Source organism: Bombyx mandarina, chromosome 18 (assembly GCF_030267445.1).
Source record: "Bombyx mandarina strain Sakado chromosome 18, ASM3026744v2".
In the NCBI taxonomy this organism is placed as follows: Eukaryota; Metazoa; Arthropoda; class Insecta; order Lepidoptera; family Bombycidae; genus Bombyx; species Bombyx mandarina.
This window is the reverse complement of record NC_143224.1, coordinates 4,439,919-4,456,869: the sequence shown is the minus strand read 5'-3', so window position 1 is coordinate 4,456,869 and position 16,951 is coordinate 4,439,919. Positions and strand designations below refer to the sequence as shown.

Sequence of the window (16,951 nt, the reverse complement as noted above, 5' to 3'; positions counted from 1 at the left end):
ACTTTTGTTGTATATTGTAGGCTGTAAAAAATTGAGTTATTCAGTTACAACTCTACTATTATCAGCTAACTCAAAGCTCATCATTTTGAAAATCTACAATAAAATTATTAGTTTCAACTCAGGCGATTTAAACAATATGATCATTGATGGTATCTGCTCGTTCCGATATCGAGTCGAGGGAACGCGTTCCCGGCCCCGTCACGTCACAGCCGGAGTCCCGCAAGGCTCCGCCCTCTCCCCGTTACTATTTAGTTTGTATATCAACGATATACCCCGGTCTCCGGAGACCCATCTGGCGCTCTTCGCCGATGACACCGCCATCTACTACTCGTGTAGGAAGAAGGCGTTGCTTCATCGACGACTTCAGACCGCAGCTACCACCATGGGACAGTGGTTCCGGAAGTGGCGCATCGACATCAACCCCACGAAAAGCACAGCGGTGCTCTTCAAAAGGGGTCGCCCTCCGAACACCACGCTGAGCATCCCCCTCCCGACTAGGCGCGTCAACACCTCCGCCCCCGCCGTTCGCCCAATCACGATGTTCGACCAGCCCATACCGTGGGCCCCGAAGGTCAAATATTTAGGCGTCACCCTCGACAGTAGGATGACATTCCGCCCCCACATCAAGACGGTACGCGATCGTGCCGCCTTCATTCTAGGACGCCTCTACCCGATGATATGTAGGCGAAGTAAAATGTCCCTTAGAAATAAGGTGACACTCTACAAAACTTGCATACGCCCCGTCATGACCTATGCAAGTGTAGTGTTCGCTCACGCGGCCCGCATACACTTAAAATCCTTCCAAATCATTCAATCCCGGTTTTGCAGGATAGCCGTCGGAGCCCCGTGGTTCGTCAGGAACGTCGACCTCCATGACGACCTGGACTTAGAGTCCATCAGTAAGTATCTACAGTCGGCGTCCATGTGCCACTTCGATAAAGCGGCACGACACGAGAACCCTCTCATCGTGGCCGCCGGTAACTACATTCCCGATCCTGCGGACAGAATGGAAAGCAGTCGACGTCGCCCAAAACACGTCATCTCGGATCCTCCCGATCCACTAACGGTGCTTTTAGGTACTTCAAGCACCGGTCACCGTTCTCGTCGAACCCGTCGCTTGCGACGAAGGGCTCGACGAGTAAATTAACTCTCAGACACAGCCCACTGAGTTTCTCGCCGGATCTTCTCAGTGGGTCGCGTTTCCGATCCGGTGGTAGATTCTGCGAAGCACGGCTCTTGCTAGGGTTCGTGTTAGCAACATCGTCAGGTTGAGCCCCGTGAGCTCACCTACTAAAGTTAGGGTTACGCTGACATAGCCTCTCAAGGCTATCAGCTTAGGTAGGAAAAAAAAAAAAGGTATCTGCTTAAAAAAACTTTATAGATCAGCGCCATCTATTATCTTTACTCTGTACTAAAAGGTACAAATGACCATGCTGTTACCGCTACAGGGCGCGTGGTCAAACAAATTCTATCATCCGCAAAACTAACATCCGCACTAGATGGCGCTAGAAGACACAAACATACATTATGATTCTTCATCGGTATTTTTGAAACATTTCAAACATTGACAGCTTAATTAAAATTTGTTACATATTACAACAATAAAAATAACATTTAAGGGAGGCATAGCCACATTAATATTATACAATTAGATTAGATATAGACCTTATATTTCTATTTTGTTAGCGGCATTCACGATGTGATTAATGTCTATAGTGTCCAAATACACCTGGTCTGGTAAAACTGGAAAGGCCTCCGGGCACACCAGTAAATTCTCAAACATAAAAAAGTGTCCAAATTAAACCGGTAAACAAAAAATAAAATAAAGGTTATTGACACGTACCTTTTTCAGCGTCTTATTCACTTCATCCGGGCTGGGCATGTAGAAATCCACAATTCCGAGCAAGCAATCATCGCATCGGCAAACATCACTTGGCAGAGATGACATCGACCCGAAGCTGCTGCAACTATCCATCGAGTCCGCTCTGACCAGTTTCCCCGTGCTCAAGGCCTCCATTTTGGCCACCAGCAACGACTCCATTAGAGATCTAGGTCGAGCCGGGGAGCGGGAGCGTCGTGGAAAATCTGGGGTTACAGGTCTAAAGTCCAAGACGTCTGGTGAGAGCGGCCGGTGTCTGGCGAAGTTCAGCGAGATGTCGGGCGACAAGGCTCGTCGGGTGAGATCTGGTGAGCGAGGAGGCAGCTCCGCGGAGGACGCACGCGACAGTGGAGGCGTCACGCTGCGACAATGCGATGACGTCATCTTCGTACCCCGCATTTGTGTAGTCAATTATTCACTGATCTAATTTCACTTTTACGAGAACTCTGTCACTTGTTTTGATAATCAAGAACGTTGCTTCTTCATAGTCAAAAATTAATTTCGCTTAATTCATGCGTCAAGTCTATTATCTCATATATGTACAGTGATGTGTGTGAATATGGTTGTCGGCTGCGAATACCGATTATGTTATGAATCAAGATGAGGCTAGTGTAGACCGAGCGAATCTTGTATTTTTAACTTATTAGCTGAGATTTATTATTTTACTTGTGGCAGGACCTCTTGTGAGCCTGCACGGGTAGGTACCACCACCCTGCCTATTTCTGCCGTGAAGCAGTAATGCGTTTCGGTTTGAAGGATGGGTCAGCCGTTGTAACTATACTGAGACCTTAGAACTTATATCTCAAGGTGGGAGGCGAATTTATGTTGTAGATGTCTATGGGCTCAACGCCCCTAGCGGCAAACGTACGCAAACGATCCTATTTCATACAAATATGAGCTAACTTTTACGTTGTCGAGAACGTTAAAAAACTCGCACTAAGCACACGGATCATCATTAGTCGCGGGCCCACCCGCGGCGCACACACATGTACTAAGTGCTATTATAACCGCGTGTTGGAATTGTGCTCTACATGGCTCAGAATGTGGGCCTGGCCTCTCGGATATGGAACATTTTATTGCGACAAAAATGCTCAGTATCTTCGTGCTTGCTAAATGGTTTTGGGGTAGCGTGAAATGTATTATTTCGAAAACGGGAGTGGCTTCTGTTGATTTTTAATACGCTTTTATTATTATTATTTTTTTTAGTTATTTATTGTGGGCTGATAAGAAGAAGAAGAAGTATGTATTAGTATGTAACAGAATCTTTGAACATGATTTTGACCCCCTTCAAAACGTCGGATTAACTCGAAATATGACATACTTATTAAGGACCGATGACAATTCAATATTAAAAAAAAATTTAAAAAAATTATTGAAAATCGTTTAAAAAAAACTAACATAATACCCTTTTATAGAAAATCCAACTAAGAAATAGAAAATAAATATTAATAAATTTGAATTAAAAATAGTGTAAGAAAAAAGATTTTATTGTAAAAAAAGCGTGGGGTGCATGGTATCAGTAGTTATAAATATTTTATGAACAGATATGAGTAGAAGGGTTCTTTATTGTGATAATATCCTGAAAAGCATTAAAAACTATTATTTATTTCAAAAAATAATCTGATTTGAAATACTAAAGTTCACTTGTTTTATTTCCAATGCAATTCTTGTGATATGCCAAAATAAATAAAAAATACCACCAAAAACAATGGGTATAGGATAAAATTTATGAAACAAAATAATGAGAAATTGAGAAACTAAAGTTAACCTTCGAATGTGTTTAATAAGAACGAATTTCCTTAGCACTTTAAGAACGGTTTTTGGAACAGTATCGTCAATGTATGTTCATACATTGGATGACGAATGACGCCATACGATGTTTAAAAAACTGTTTTATTTCATATACCAGGGGTGGCCAACTTGATTAAATATTTTTTTCCTACCTAAGCTGGTAGCCTTGAGAGGCTATTCCAGCGTAACCTTAACTAGTAGGTGAGCTCACGGGGCTCAAACCTGACGACGATGCTAACACGAACCCTAGCAAGAGCCGTGCTTCGCAGAATCTATCACCGGATCGGAAACACGACCCACTGAGAAGATCCGGCGAGAAACTCAGTGGGCTGTGTCTGAGAGTTAATTTACTCGTCGAGCCCTTCGTCACCGCAAGCGACGGGTTCGACGAGAACGGTGACCGGTGCTTGAAGTACCTAAAAGCACCATTAGTGGATCGAGAGGATCCGAGATGACGTGTTTTGGGCGACGTCGACTGCTTTCCATTCTTTCCGCAGGATCGGGAATGTAGTTACCGGCGGCCACGATGAGGGGGTTCTCGTGTCGTGCCGCTTTATCGAATTGGCGCATCGACGCCGACTGTAGATACTTACTGATGGACTCTTAGTCCAGGTCGTCATGGAGGTTTACATTGCTTAGTCTGTTCCATGTATTTATATTTTTTTGTCTTGCCACGATCAACTGAACTAATAGCCACGATCGACCAGTCGATCGCGATCTACCGGTTGGCCACCCCTATACCGACCGATTGTCAAGGTTTGCAATGGCCGAAAATCGCCGATAACGAATAAAGAAACGCCAATTCCAGTCTCCTGAAGAGACCTCACGAAATGTAATTATGAACATCAACACTAAAAATAACCAGGCACTTTAAAGGAGATCTTACAGGCACCGATAATCATTAACATTCGCGTAATTAGGAGCAATTAATTCAATACGCAATATAGAAGACGCGAATTAGCTTAATCGCCTTAATACCGGATCGCTTCGAACGCGAACATTTGTAATATTAGAACATTACAACTGTCTTATTTATTAAAGACCTACTATCAAACAATACGCAGCCAAGAACTACAAAGACAACATAACATAGGAAACATATTTGATCACTATCTTGCACACGAAACTTTATATGCGATATGATTTATTTATTTATTGCTTAGATGGGTGGACGAGCTCACAGCCCACCTGGTGTTAAGTGGTTACTGGAGCCCATAAACATCTACAACGTAAATGCGCCAACCACCTTGAGATATAAGTTCTAAGGTCTCAGTATAATTACAACGGCTACCCCGCCCTTCGAACCGAAACGCATTACTGCTTAACGGCAGAAATAGGCAGAGTGGTGGTACATACCCGTGCGGACTCACAAGAGGTCCTACCACCAGTAATTACGTAAATTACAATTTTGCGGGTTTGATTTTTATTACACGATGTTATTCTTTCACCGTGGAAGTCAGGCGTGAACATTTGCTAAGTACCTACATATTTCATTACCCGCCTGTGGGACTCGAACACCGTTGCATCGCTAGATACGAATGCACAGGACGTCTTATCCTTTAGGCCGCGACGACTTCAAAAGAACTTGAAAGACATATTTAACGCATGCGCATGTCATTCGAGCCTAATTCCGGGATTCCCCCCGGATCCACTCTCGGTGCTTTTGTACTCTTCAAGCACAAGTTCGATGGGCGAACTAACCCATAGACACAATCCACTGAGTTTCTCGCCGGATCTTCTTAGTGGGTCGATTCTGACCTGACGGTAGAAGCAATGCTCTTGCTAGGGCTAGTGTTAGCAAATTCTCTTCAGATTGAACCTATAAGCTTACCCACTGGTAAAGACTGAGGATAATCGAATTATATATTATTATTATATCATTTAAATGCATTTTTCATTGGTTCGATTAAATTCTCTGTGAATTTAAATAGGCAAATGCAAAGATTACGAGTTAGATTGTAACGAAAGATGTGTGCCAAACTGTTTACGACGTCCGCTTATTTAGCTGTTTAACTATCTAATAAATTATTCACGTTATCTATACATTTAGGCTTTTGCATTTTGGATCTTTGGATTATAGACAGCGTTTATTTTTTAATTTTATTCGTTTTGCGTGTGCAGGTAAGTTAGTTCACGGTCCATTGCTTGTCACGGCTATCGGAACTCATAGACATCACACCTACATCAGATCGGAACTAACCCGAATGCTGAATATCATAACAACTACAGATGCGACTTGGATACGGCAGAACACACGCTCGTGGTCTGCCCCGTAAGGGAGGGGCGGCGCCTAATCCTCGTTGTAAAAAAACAGAACTGACTTATCACTGTCACAACGTTTGGCTTTTATTTCCTACCTATGCCGATAGCCTTGAGAGGCTATTTCAGCTTCGCCTTGACGCGTAGGTGAGCTCACGGGGCTCAAACCGGCAGTGTTGCTAACACTGGCCTTAGCAAGAGCAGTGCTTTGCAGAATCTACCACCGGATCGGAAACGCGACCCACTGAGAAGATCGGCGAGAAACTCAGTGGGTTGTGTCTGTGGGTTAATTTACTCGTCGAACCCTTCGTCGCAAGCGACGGGTTCGGCGAGGACGGTGACCGGACGCTCGGCTGCGATTTTCTTTCTCAACGCCAAACCATCGCTATTGAACTGAGAACTTGAATAGGGTTATCGCTTGAACTTTTAATACTTTAGGTCTACATATGCCAGTTAAAGGACTGACGAGAGAGACCTATAAAGATGACTTGTAAACTCCTCGATGTGTACGTTGCGAAAGAGAAACCAAGTGACGGATGACCGCACTTTCCGACCCGCAAATTCATCACCCATCATTCCAATATTCACCCAACGAAAAGAAGAAAAAAAAACTATTAACAACGAGCATTTCAAAATTCCGTACCAACATAACACAATTTCTACAGCAACAAAAAACCCTTGGATATAAACGTAATTACAACACTAGTATTCAGCCTGACACGAGCTTTATTAACTTGTATGCGTTTTCGCCATATACGTCTCACAAATCGTAAATAATATATAAACGGGAATGTGAACTATGGACGTTTGTGTATTTGGCCGCAGACTGTTTCGTTTTATGGAGTGTTATTGTAGTAACTTGTAATAGTATATGACATAATGAGGTCAATAAATCACGGGATATTAATTTGAAATTTGTTATCATTTTCGTGGCGGCGAATTGAAAAATAAAATCGTCGGAGCTTATAAAACATTGGAAAATATGAAGAATATTGCGAAAGGATTATGAATTTTTAAAATGTTAGCATAGTTGATTTAGTAATCAGTGAACTGCTCTTCGTAAAGAAGTGAGAAAACTTGCATAGGCACGGGCATGAGCTATGCAAGTGTAATTTTCGCTCACGCGGCCCGCATTGTGCTTATACCTCCAGGTCATTTAATCCCATTTCTGCAGGGCAACCGTCGGATCACCGTGGTACGTGAAGAATGTCGATCTTCACACCGACATAGATCCCTTAAGTAAGTATCTGAAGCGTCAGAACGCTCATTCGAAAAAGTGGAGCTTCACAACGACCCTTTCATAGTACCCTTTCTTTCGGAATTCTTTCAGGTTGATTCCCGTGAGGTTACTGGTAGATAAATAAGAAAAAGCACAACAGGGGTTCAGAGTACGTTAGGGGTCGATCCGGTATCTTGGAAAAATGATTTATTCGTAGTTAATTCTTTAATGAAGACTTTTTCGTTTACTTATGGTTCGACACAAGGAACGGCCTCTTAAGACCCTGTATTTATATATACCCTGTATGACAAACGAATGTAGTTCACAAAGTTCTATGCAATATCGCGATGGTAAAGTTGTATATCTCCATTTTTTTTTTAAAACAGTCACACCATTTCATGACAATGTGTTATTGTTCTTTATCCTAAGAACGTAACTATACTTGAGAGCTTAGAACTTATATATCTCAAGATGGGTGGCGCATTTACGTTGCGGATGTCTACGGTCTCCAGTAACCACTTAACACCAGGTGGGCTGTGAGCTCGTCCACCAATCTAAGCAATAAATAAAAAAAAAGAACGGCTACAAGAATATGTATATAACTAGTCAGGTCATAAGTATTGTCACACAGTAAAAACTTTTCTTTTAGAATGCTGGCCACAAAAAAGTTTATTGAATTCGAATTTCGAATTGTTCATGAAAATAAAAATGTATACTTTTAGAATTTTACTCATTTTTAAATATGGAGTGGACGCTTAAAGAAGACCGTGTTGCAGTTATTGCGTTCATCGTTGCGGTTACGCGCCAATTCAAATTTTTAACATACTGAAAAATTTGAATATAACCAAAAGATTCGTTTATCGTACCATCAAACGATACAATGAAGACTCTAGTGTAGATGACAGGTCAAGAAGTGGTCGCCCTCGGTCTGTTAGGACTCCAGCAGTGATAAAAGCTGTGAAGGCGCGAATTCAAAGAAATCCCAAACGTAAGCAGAAACTGTTGGCCCTTCAGATGGGGTTAAGCAGAACCACGGTGAAAAGGGTGTTAAATGAAGACTTAGGGCTTCGGGCATATCGAAGAAAAACAGGACATCGTTTGAATGCTCGTCTAATGGACCTGAGACTGAAGAGATGCCGCGCTTTGTTGAAGCGGTACGCGGGAAAAAAAAATCGGGAAATTCTTTTTTCGGATGAAAAAATTTTTACCGTAGAAGAGAGCTACAACAAACAAAATGATAAGGTGTACGCACACAGTAGTGAAGAAGCGAGCAACCGTAATCCGCGTGTCCAACGAGGTCATTTTGCATCCTCGCTCATGGTATGGTTGGGAGTTTCTTATTGGGGCTTAACAGAGGTACATTTTTGTGAGAAAGGTGTAAAAACGAATGCAGTTGTGTATCAAAATACAGTCCTGACGAACCTTGTGGAACCTGTTTCTCATACCATGTTCAATAACAGGCACTGGGTATTCCAACAAGATTCGGCGCCAGCTCATAGAGCGAAGAGCACACAAGACTGGCTGGCGGCGCGTGAAATCGACTTCATCCGGCACGAAGACTGGCCCTCCTCCAGTCCAGATTTGAATCCGTTAGATTACAAGATATGGCAACACTTGGAGGAAAAGGCGTGCTCAAAGCCTCATCCCAATTTGGAGTCACTCAAGACATCCTTGATTAAGGCAGCCGCCGATATTGACATGGACCTCGTTCGTGCTGCGATAGACGACTGGTCGCGCAGATTGAAGGCCTGTATTCAAAATCACGGAGGTCATTTTGAATAAACGTTAGTGTCCTAAGAATCTATGTTTTGTTAAGTTCATTTTGGTATATGAATGGTTACATAATGAATAAACTTGTTTCAATTATTTTACATTAAACATGTGACAGAATTTATGACCTGACTAGGTATATATCGGATTAAAATACAATTAGATTTTTTTTAAATTAACCTTATGACGAGACATGTAAAATAAAAATTGCATTGTATGTGTGCCTTATGCAGTAGATAATTTATTAATAACTCAACTATGACCTGTAACATTTAAGTGAAATACTGCGCAATATATAAATTGCACGGTTAGAACATATACATAATAATTTTAATATTATCATTTAGTTAGACGATATAAAGTATACTGATGTCTGTTTCTATGGTCGCTATTTATCTATCAATATCAATAATAATGCTCAGTTTTATAATTTTGCGCTGAATTTAAGTTACATTGATGACAATCTCTCGGCTCCCGGAATTAGGGACATAGGTTAAAAAATTGCATAGAAAAGTCATGAACAGATGTTAGTAGATTGACGTAATTAATACATATCTTAAAACTTAATGGTAATAATCTATATATTAATACGTGAAACAAAAACTTTGTATCCCTTTTTACGAAAATTGCGCGGACGGAGGAGTATGAAATATTACACACTTATACAGAATATAGAGAAGAAGTGCACAATGCTAATATTTTTTTAAAATAATGCATAAAAGATACATTAAATCAATAAAGAAAACATTACACACACTACATACCATGTATTTGACGCACACACGCATGCATACTATTTATTGTGAAGCTTTTGTTCTTGACGTCTATTGTCAAAATTGAGAATAGATTAAATATTGTTTGTCTTTGTTAATATTTTTTATAGTGTAGTCTTGGCGAAATTTGTGATTATAGAAGTATAAAATACAATCATAATAGTGTACAAAATTACAATTCCAATTCATTATAGTCGAATTTCGACTAACGCAGGACCTCTAGTCTAAATAAATAATAGTCGAACAAATTTTTACCGATAAGAGACGTTGAAGATTGCAAATGCGTATTTCGCAATCGCGAACCTTTGGTTCAGAACCGACAGGCGTGCCAAATTAAATCCTTTCACGAACATTAATTATAGTTGTTATTTGACAAATTACTTTTCGTAGCAACATGTAATTTAATCAACAGGCGTTCTCGTAAATGCAACAGTTGTCTGTGTGACGTACGACATTAGGTAAGGCTACGAGTAATTGTAGGTTTCAAGATTAGATAAATTTAAAATGATAAGTTTTTTTTTATTGCTTACTTGGTTGGACGAGCTCACGGCCCACCTGATGTTAAGTGATTACCGGAGCCGATAGACATCTACAACGTAAATGCCGCCATCTACCTTGAGATATGAGTTCTAAGGTTTCTAGTTACAGCGGCTGCCCAACCCTTCAAACCGAAACACATTACTGCTTCACGGCAGAAATAGGCGGGGTGGTGAAACCTACCCGTGCGGACTCACAAGAAATCCTACCACCAGTAATTACGCAAATTATAATTTTACGGTTTTCATTTTTATTACACGATGTTATTATTCCTTCACTGTGGAAGTCAATCGTGAAGATTTGTTAAGTACGTATTTCATTAGAAGAATTGGTACCCACCCGCCTGCGGGATTCGAACATCGATGCATCGCAAGATACGAATGCACCGAACGTCTTATCCTTTAGGCCATGATGACTATAAACCTATTATATAATATATAAACCTATATGCTATAATTAAATAGATATCTGCGTAATTCCTCGTGTTAAGGCGACGTTTGTCGGTAATTTGTTTAATGCTAAAATGGTTAACGAGCACAGCTCTGCTAATGGTGAATAGTTACCATCACTCATGGACGTCGGAAAGGGCAGGGGCACAATAAAGTTTCTTTTTCTTTCTTATTGCGTAGATCGGTGAACGAGCTCACAGCCCACCTGGTGTCAAGTGGTTACTGGAGCCCATAGACATCCACAACGTAAATGCGTCACCCACCTTGAGATATAAGTTCTAAGGTTTCATTATAGTTACAACGTCTGTCCCGCCCTACCCGTGCGGACTCACGAGAGGTCCTACCACCAGTAAGTCTTTGCCTACCGCTGACTTTGAAGAAGAACCTGTCATAGCACTAAAGAAGCACCGTGAAGGAAAATTCAATCCAAATTCGGATGGTACGTAGCAAAAAAGTCTCTAGAAATCCACTGTGGATGAACACAATGCCCTTCGAAAGATATGAAAGCTAATGCATTGTAGCCTACTGTAGAAGATGACGTGTCAAATACAAGTAATAATTGAGAAAACACCTTTTAAAATTATGAGATTGTTTGAAATGTTCTTTTAGTCAGTTGAGAGTTGTTGATCCTGAGATACGCATCATAGGATGTCAACAATGTGTACACAGGTACTTTACTGGTGGTAGGACCTCTTGTGAGTCCGCACCGGTAGGTACCACCACCCTGCCTATTTCTGCCGTGAAGCAGTAATCGTTTCGATTTGAAAAGTGGGGCAGCCGCTGTAACTATACTTGAGAGCTTACAACTTATATCTCAAGGTGGGTGGCATTTACGTTATAGATGTCTATGGGCTCCAGTAACCACTCAACACCAGGTGGGCTGGAGCTCGTCCACACATCTAAGCAATAAAAAAAAATAAAAAAAAGAAGAACGCGTAAGAACTGCTAAGGGTTGTGAATTTTTGACGCATCTATAAAAACAGTGACACGCTTTTGTTATTTATTATTTATTTGGTTTCAGAACGAGAACCACATTCATTAGTTCAAAACAATGGAAGATTTCAAACTATGTATTTGATTTTTAAGTCAATCACGGAAAATCATCTTAAAATCGAATGTAAGTAACGAAATTTTAGAGGAAAATCTAACAATTTAAATCAATTATTACAAAATGCTAATATGTTTAACAGGCTTAATAATTATCTTCTGGTGATTTGACGCAATAGAAATTCGCAGTAGAGACCTTCGTCGTAATGTGACCGGACTGTCATTAGTTCGCGTAAATCTTAAATCACTCAAAACTTGTATATATAACTTAATATTCTTTGAGATTTGGTCAAGTACCTATTTGTCAATAATGTGACCAATGTGAATATTGAATTTTTGGAACGAAGTTCCTTATGGGACGATGCGGAGGGGTACCCTAACCGGAAAAAAAGTCCGTAACTTAAGGTTTTTATTAGTAATGCACACAGTGTACGACTTAACTTTGTAATAATGTACAAAAAATAACATATTTTTTTTTAATTCATTGACCACGATCTCAGAGCGTTCGTTTGCGCAATACACTAACTCTTAAGCAAACAACCGTGAATGAAGTGTACCACAATAAGTTCGCACGTTACCGTATGACCGTGGGTTGTTGCGAAAGCTCCAGTTTTTTTTTCTTTATTCCTCGAATAGTACTTAAAATTAATATTTTTATAATAAGGAACTTCGTTCCTATCCGGTGTCTCACGACACCACACATCTTTTTTTAAAATTAAATATTAATTGGCTTCAAATATTATTTTATGACCCTAATAAATGCTGAATCAAACTCATAGACACTATGAACTAAGGTGACCGGATGGAAGAACTATATTCTCTTGTATTCCACGGTCCCTTGTACGGTGCATACATAATAATAAAATAAGCAAATAATCCAACATAATTCGCTCGCTTATTTAATACGATTACTACATTTACACATAGTATCGTAAGATCTTAAGATTTTTACATGAAATTTCATATTAAAGTTATCATATATTTTTTTTATAAAAAAATTAACAAAATGTCATAAATTACAAAAAAACAAATGTCACAAAATTACATACAAATACAACAAAAATTGTTATGGCAACAAAGAAAATGTCGCGGGATTATAAATTTTCACTCGCCATCAGGTAGGTCGTATGCTCGTCTGCCTACAAGGGCAATAAAAAAATTAAATAAAAAAAAACTAAATAATATACAAATAATCCAAAATAACAAAGGTCTTTCAGAATACATGTATCCACCTGAATATAATATTTAGCATAAGATCTCGAAATGAATTAGCAATGATTCACAAAATAAATAAATAAAAGCAATCACCATTACTGTTATACAAAATACTGTCTAAGCGTGACAGAGTCGTAAATCCTGCACCCAATAAATTCTTCGCGGAATTATATAGATTTCAACACATTTAATGCATACAAAATTACATTGAACGCACACCCGACGGCTATATTCATAGTTGTAATACTAACGAAATGTTTATTGCTATTATCATATGGCAATATAAAATTTGCAAATAGGTAAATTTAGTTGGGGAAACGGTTTAATTTAGAAAAAAAAAAACACATTATTACCCAGAATTTGTATACGGTTTAGTACAAAAATTAAATTCATTTACAGTGGAATTCGCGGTCTTGTGGAAAGCGACGAAAAGTTCGACATGCGTATTAGTAAGACTTCTCAGGTTGAGCCCCGTGATCACACTTACCAGTCCGCGTGTAGTTGGATATCTTTACCGACTAGAAGCGTCGTGCCGAGCAATGACACAGGCAATCGGTAAGCTGCGGCCTGGCTCCGCCGCCCCCTGGCATTTCTGAAGTCCATACGCGACGATAACCACTCACCAACAGGTGGGCCATATGTTCGACATGGTGGTTACTGGTGGTAGGACCTCTTGAGAGTCCGTTGGTACCACCACCCTGCCTATTTCTGCCGTGAAGCAGTAATGCGTTTCGGTTTGAAGGGTGGGGCAGCCGTTGTAACTATACGTGAGACCTTAGAACTTATATCTCAAGGTGGGTGGCGCATTTACGTTGTGTATGTCTATGGGCTCCAGTAACCACTTAACACCAGGTGGGCTGTGAGCTCGTCCACCCACCTAAGCAATAAATAAATAAAAAGTAAAAGCAAGCGTTCCTCTCTCACCATACTGACCCGCTGCTCTAAGGACCGGGACAGTGAACTGGCCGGAATTTTGAGCCTCTATGCGTTTCAAGTCGATCTAAGAAGACGACGTGTGAGTTGCTCCACACGCGTCTTACTACGATGATCGTACTAGGCTGCACTAAAAGTATCGGGAATGGAATATTTCCACTGTTCCTGTCATATTAAAACCTTTTTAATTGAAAACTCCTTGGTTTTAAAAATCGAATACCATTTATTTATTAAAAAAAAGATTCTCGGTCTTGTCACGAGGTTTTGTCAAACTTGTTTAGTCGTTGAGAAAATGGAATTGACTCGAGCAATTTCAAGAGCGATGATTTATTATGACTTTCGAAGTGGTTTAACACAAAAACAGTGTGTTTACCGGACGATTTCTGCATTTGGTGATGAAGCCCCATCCAAAACCACAATTTATCGCTGGTTTGCTGAGTTTCAACGTGGACGTGTCAAGCTCAGTGATGATCCCCGTCAAGGTCGTCCAAAAACTGCAGTCACCCAAGAAAACGTTGATGCTGTGCGTAAGCTGATTGAGGAAGATCGACATGTGACATACCGCGAAATTCAGGCAACTTTAGACATTGGCATGAGTCAAATACAAATAATCTTGCATGAACAATTAGGTGTAAAAAAGTTGTTTTCCCGATGGATACCGCATTCGCTCTGTGAAGAGCAAAAAGTGGCTCGCGTTACTTGGTGCGTTAGAACTCTCGAAAGATTCCGCGCAGGATCCTCAAATGCTGTATACAACATTGTATCAGGTGACGAATCCTGGATATACGCGTACGAACCCGAAACAAAAAACCAGTCACGAGTTTGGGTGTTCAAAAATGAGTTAAAGCCAACAAAAATTGTTCGTTCACGGAGTGTTGCAAAAAAAATGGTGGCCACGTTTGTCTCCAAAACAGGCCATGTTACGACTATTCCTCTTGAGGGACAAAGAACGGTTAATGCAGAATGGTATGCTAGCATTTGTTTGCCACAGGTCGTTTCTGAACTCCGTAAAGAGAACTGCAACCGCCGCATCATCCTCCATCACGACAATGCGAGTTCTCACACCGCGCACAGAACAAAAGAGTTTTTAAAGCAAGAAAACATAGAATTATTAGACCATCCGCCGTACAGCCCCGACCTAAGCCCTAATGATTTCTATACTTTCCCTAAAATAAAGAATAAATTGCGTGGACAGAGATTTTCATCACCTGAAGACGCTGTGGACGCCTACAAAACGGCCATTTTGGAGACCCCAACTTCCGAATGGAATGGCTGCTTCAATGATTGGTTCCATCGTATGGAAAAATGTGTCAAATTTCGCGGAGAATACTTCGAAAAGCAATAAATACATTTTTAAATAGTAATGTTGTGTCACTTCGTTAATTCCCGAAATTTTCAGTGCCGCCCTCGTATTTGCCAACCGAGAGGCCATGTCATCGTGGCGCCGACGAATACTAGTTCAGCGTTCCGTAAGGGAACGGTTGTGGGGGTAAAATGCAAAGGAGACAATAGCGCAGAACCCGTACCTTTTCCCTCCGACTTCGATTGTCTATATCATTCGAAACAACTGCCTAATCGCTACCACCCCTTCTTGAAATCGGATCAAGCTTTAAATCACTTGCAAATTGGACAATAAGCTTCATTGTTTATGACAGCTGTCAGAATAAAACTGAATTATTATTGATGAGTATCAGAGTCAAATAGTGAAGCAATAAAAGTAACATTATTCAAAAATGTTTTTGAATACTATTTAAACTGATTATCTGTTGATTCATTTCTTAAATCGATGTGTAATTGGCAATTTGTACAGGAATGGCAAGTACCTACGCCAAATTTTGTGTAGGTTCTTCACTCATGTACATACATACATAAATATGTCATTATTTTATTATTATAATATCTGTTTAATGGGTAGATGGTTAAAAATTGTTACGGGAGCTCATGGACAACATAACGTGAATGCCTCAACCAACCTTGAGGTAGGTATATTGTCTTGCTTGGTATGTACCTAATCACGCAAATTACAATTTTTACAGTTTTTATTGCACACCACTATTCCTTCATTGGATAAATATTATTATTAATATTCATGAATATGTATAAAGTGTGTATTTCCTAACAAAAATGGGTATTTGTCTGCGGGTTTTGAACACCGATATAGTCACATCACTCGTTACGGGTACACCGTGCGTCTTATTGTTCAGGCCACGAGAACTTCAAATAACAAACGGCAAATAAAAAGATAATACATGTTAGTTTCCTAAGCAATCATAACTCAGCTCAGCCCACAGCTGCGTTACTACCGTCCTACCTATTTCTACCATAAAGCTGCACGTTCTAATTAGAACGACAGGATTTCTATTATTTCAATAGGATTGAAAACTTAACTGCCTCACAAACAATATCCCATAAACCAAAGAAATAGCCGAAAAGTTCTTTAGTTGGGATAAATACGCATTGTTACATAATATTTTGCTTAAACTAAATTTTAGTGAATAATCATACCAAAAAATTATTATTTTTTCAAATTTCTTTTGAAAATGACCTCAGTTGCCTACAATTAGCTGCCTAGCTGTAGTTGCTTTTTCAATTTTTTCCCTACCTAATTGTTGGTAGCCGAAGGTCATTCCAGCCATGCCCGGTAGGAGATAGCTGTCTATGGTACAGCTCAGCATAAAGGAAACGCCACGCCGTGGAAGAGATAACCCATTCTGAAAGGTAATTATCCAAAATAATAATGATGATGAATAGATATTAAGTACATTGCTCTGGTGGGGAATGGTTTGCGTGTAAAAAGAAAGGTAACAAGAATGTCTCCGACATTTTTTAATTTTCAAAAGCTCGGCTTTTTTTCTGAATTCACCACGCAATATGAAAAGTTAAAACCCTTTTCACGAATTTCGAAGCGCATTAACTTAAATGTAAATCAATCAATCTGCCCATCAAGTTTGCTCTCGCACAAAAAAGTGACATGGACTTTGGACAATCAAATCTAAAAGAATGGTTCCCGCTAGCCTCTGTTCTTTTCTTTTCATTGCCGTATTCAACGGGTTGAATTGAACCGAATTCAATTCAGAGT

General features: G+C 40.0%; 1 protein-coding gene across 2 annotated transcripts in view; it reads right to left on the bottom strand.

The window, feature by feature from the left end:
- The window catches only part of IP3K2 (Inositol 1,4,5-triphosphate kinase 2), a 183,983-nt gene that overhangs the window by 71,239 nt on the left and 95,793 nt on the right, over positions 1-16,951 (bottom strand). The window contains exon 1 of one of the 2 annotated variants that reach the window (XM_089734745.1): positions 1,844-2,412. The exons of the other annotated variant lie outside the window; for it this stretch is intronic. Coding sequence (XP_089590871.1) covers positions 1,844-2,278 — 435 coding nt within the window. The 5' untranslated portion in view covers positions 2,279-2,412. Of the gene's footprint in view, positions 1-1,843; positions 2,413-16,951 lie in introns of those variants that run through there. 2 annotated transcript variants of the gene reach the window in all.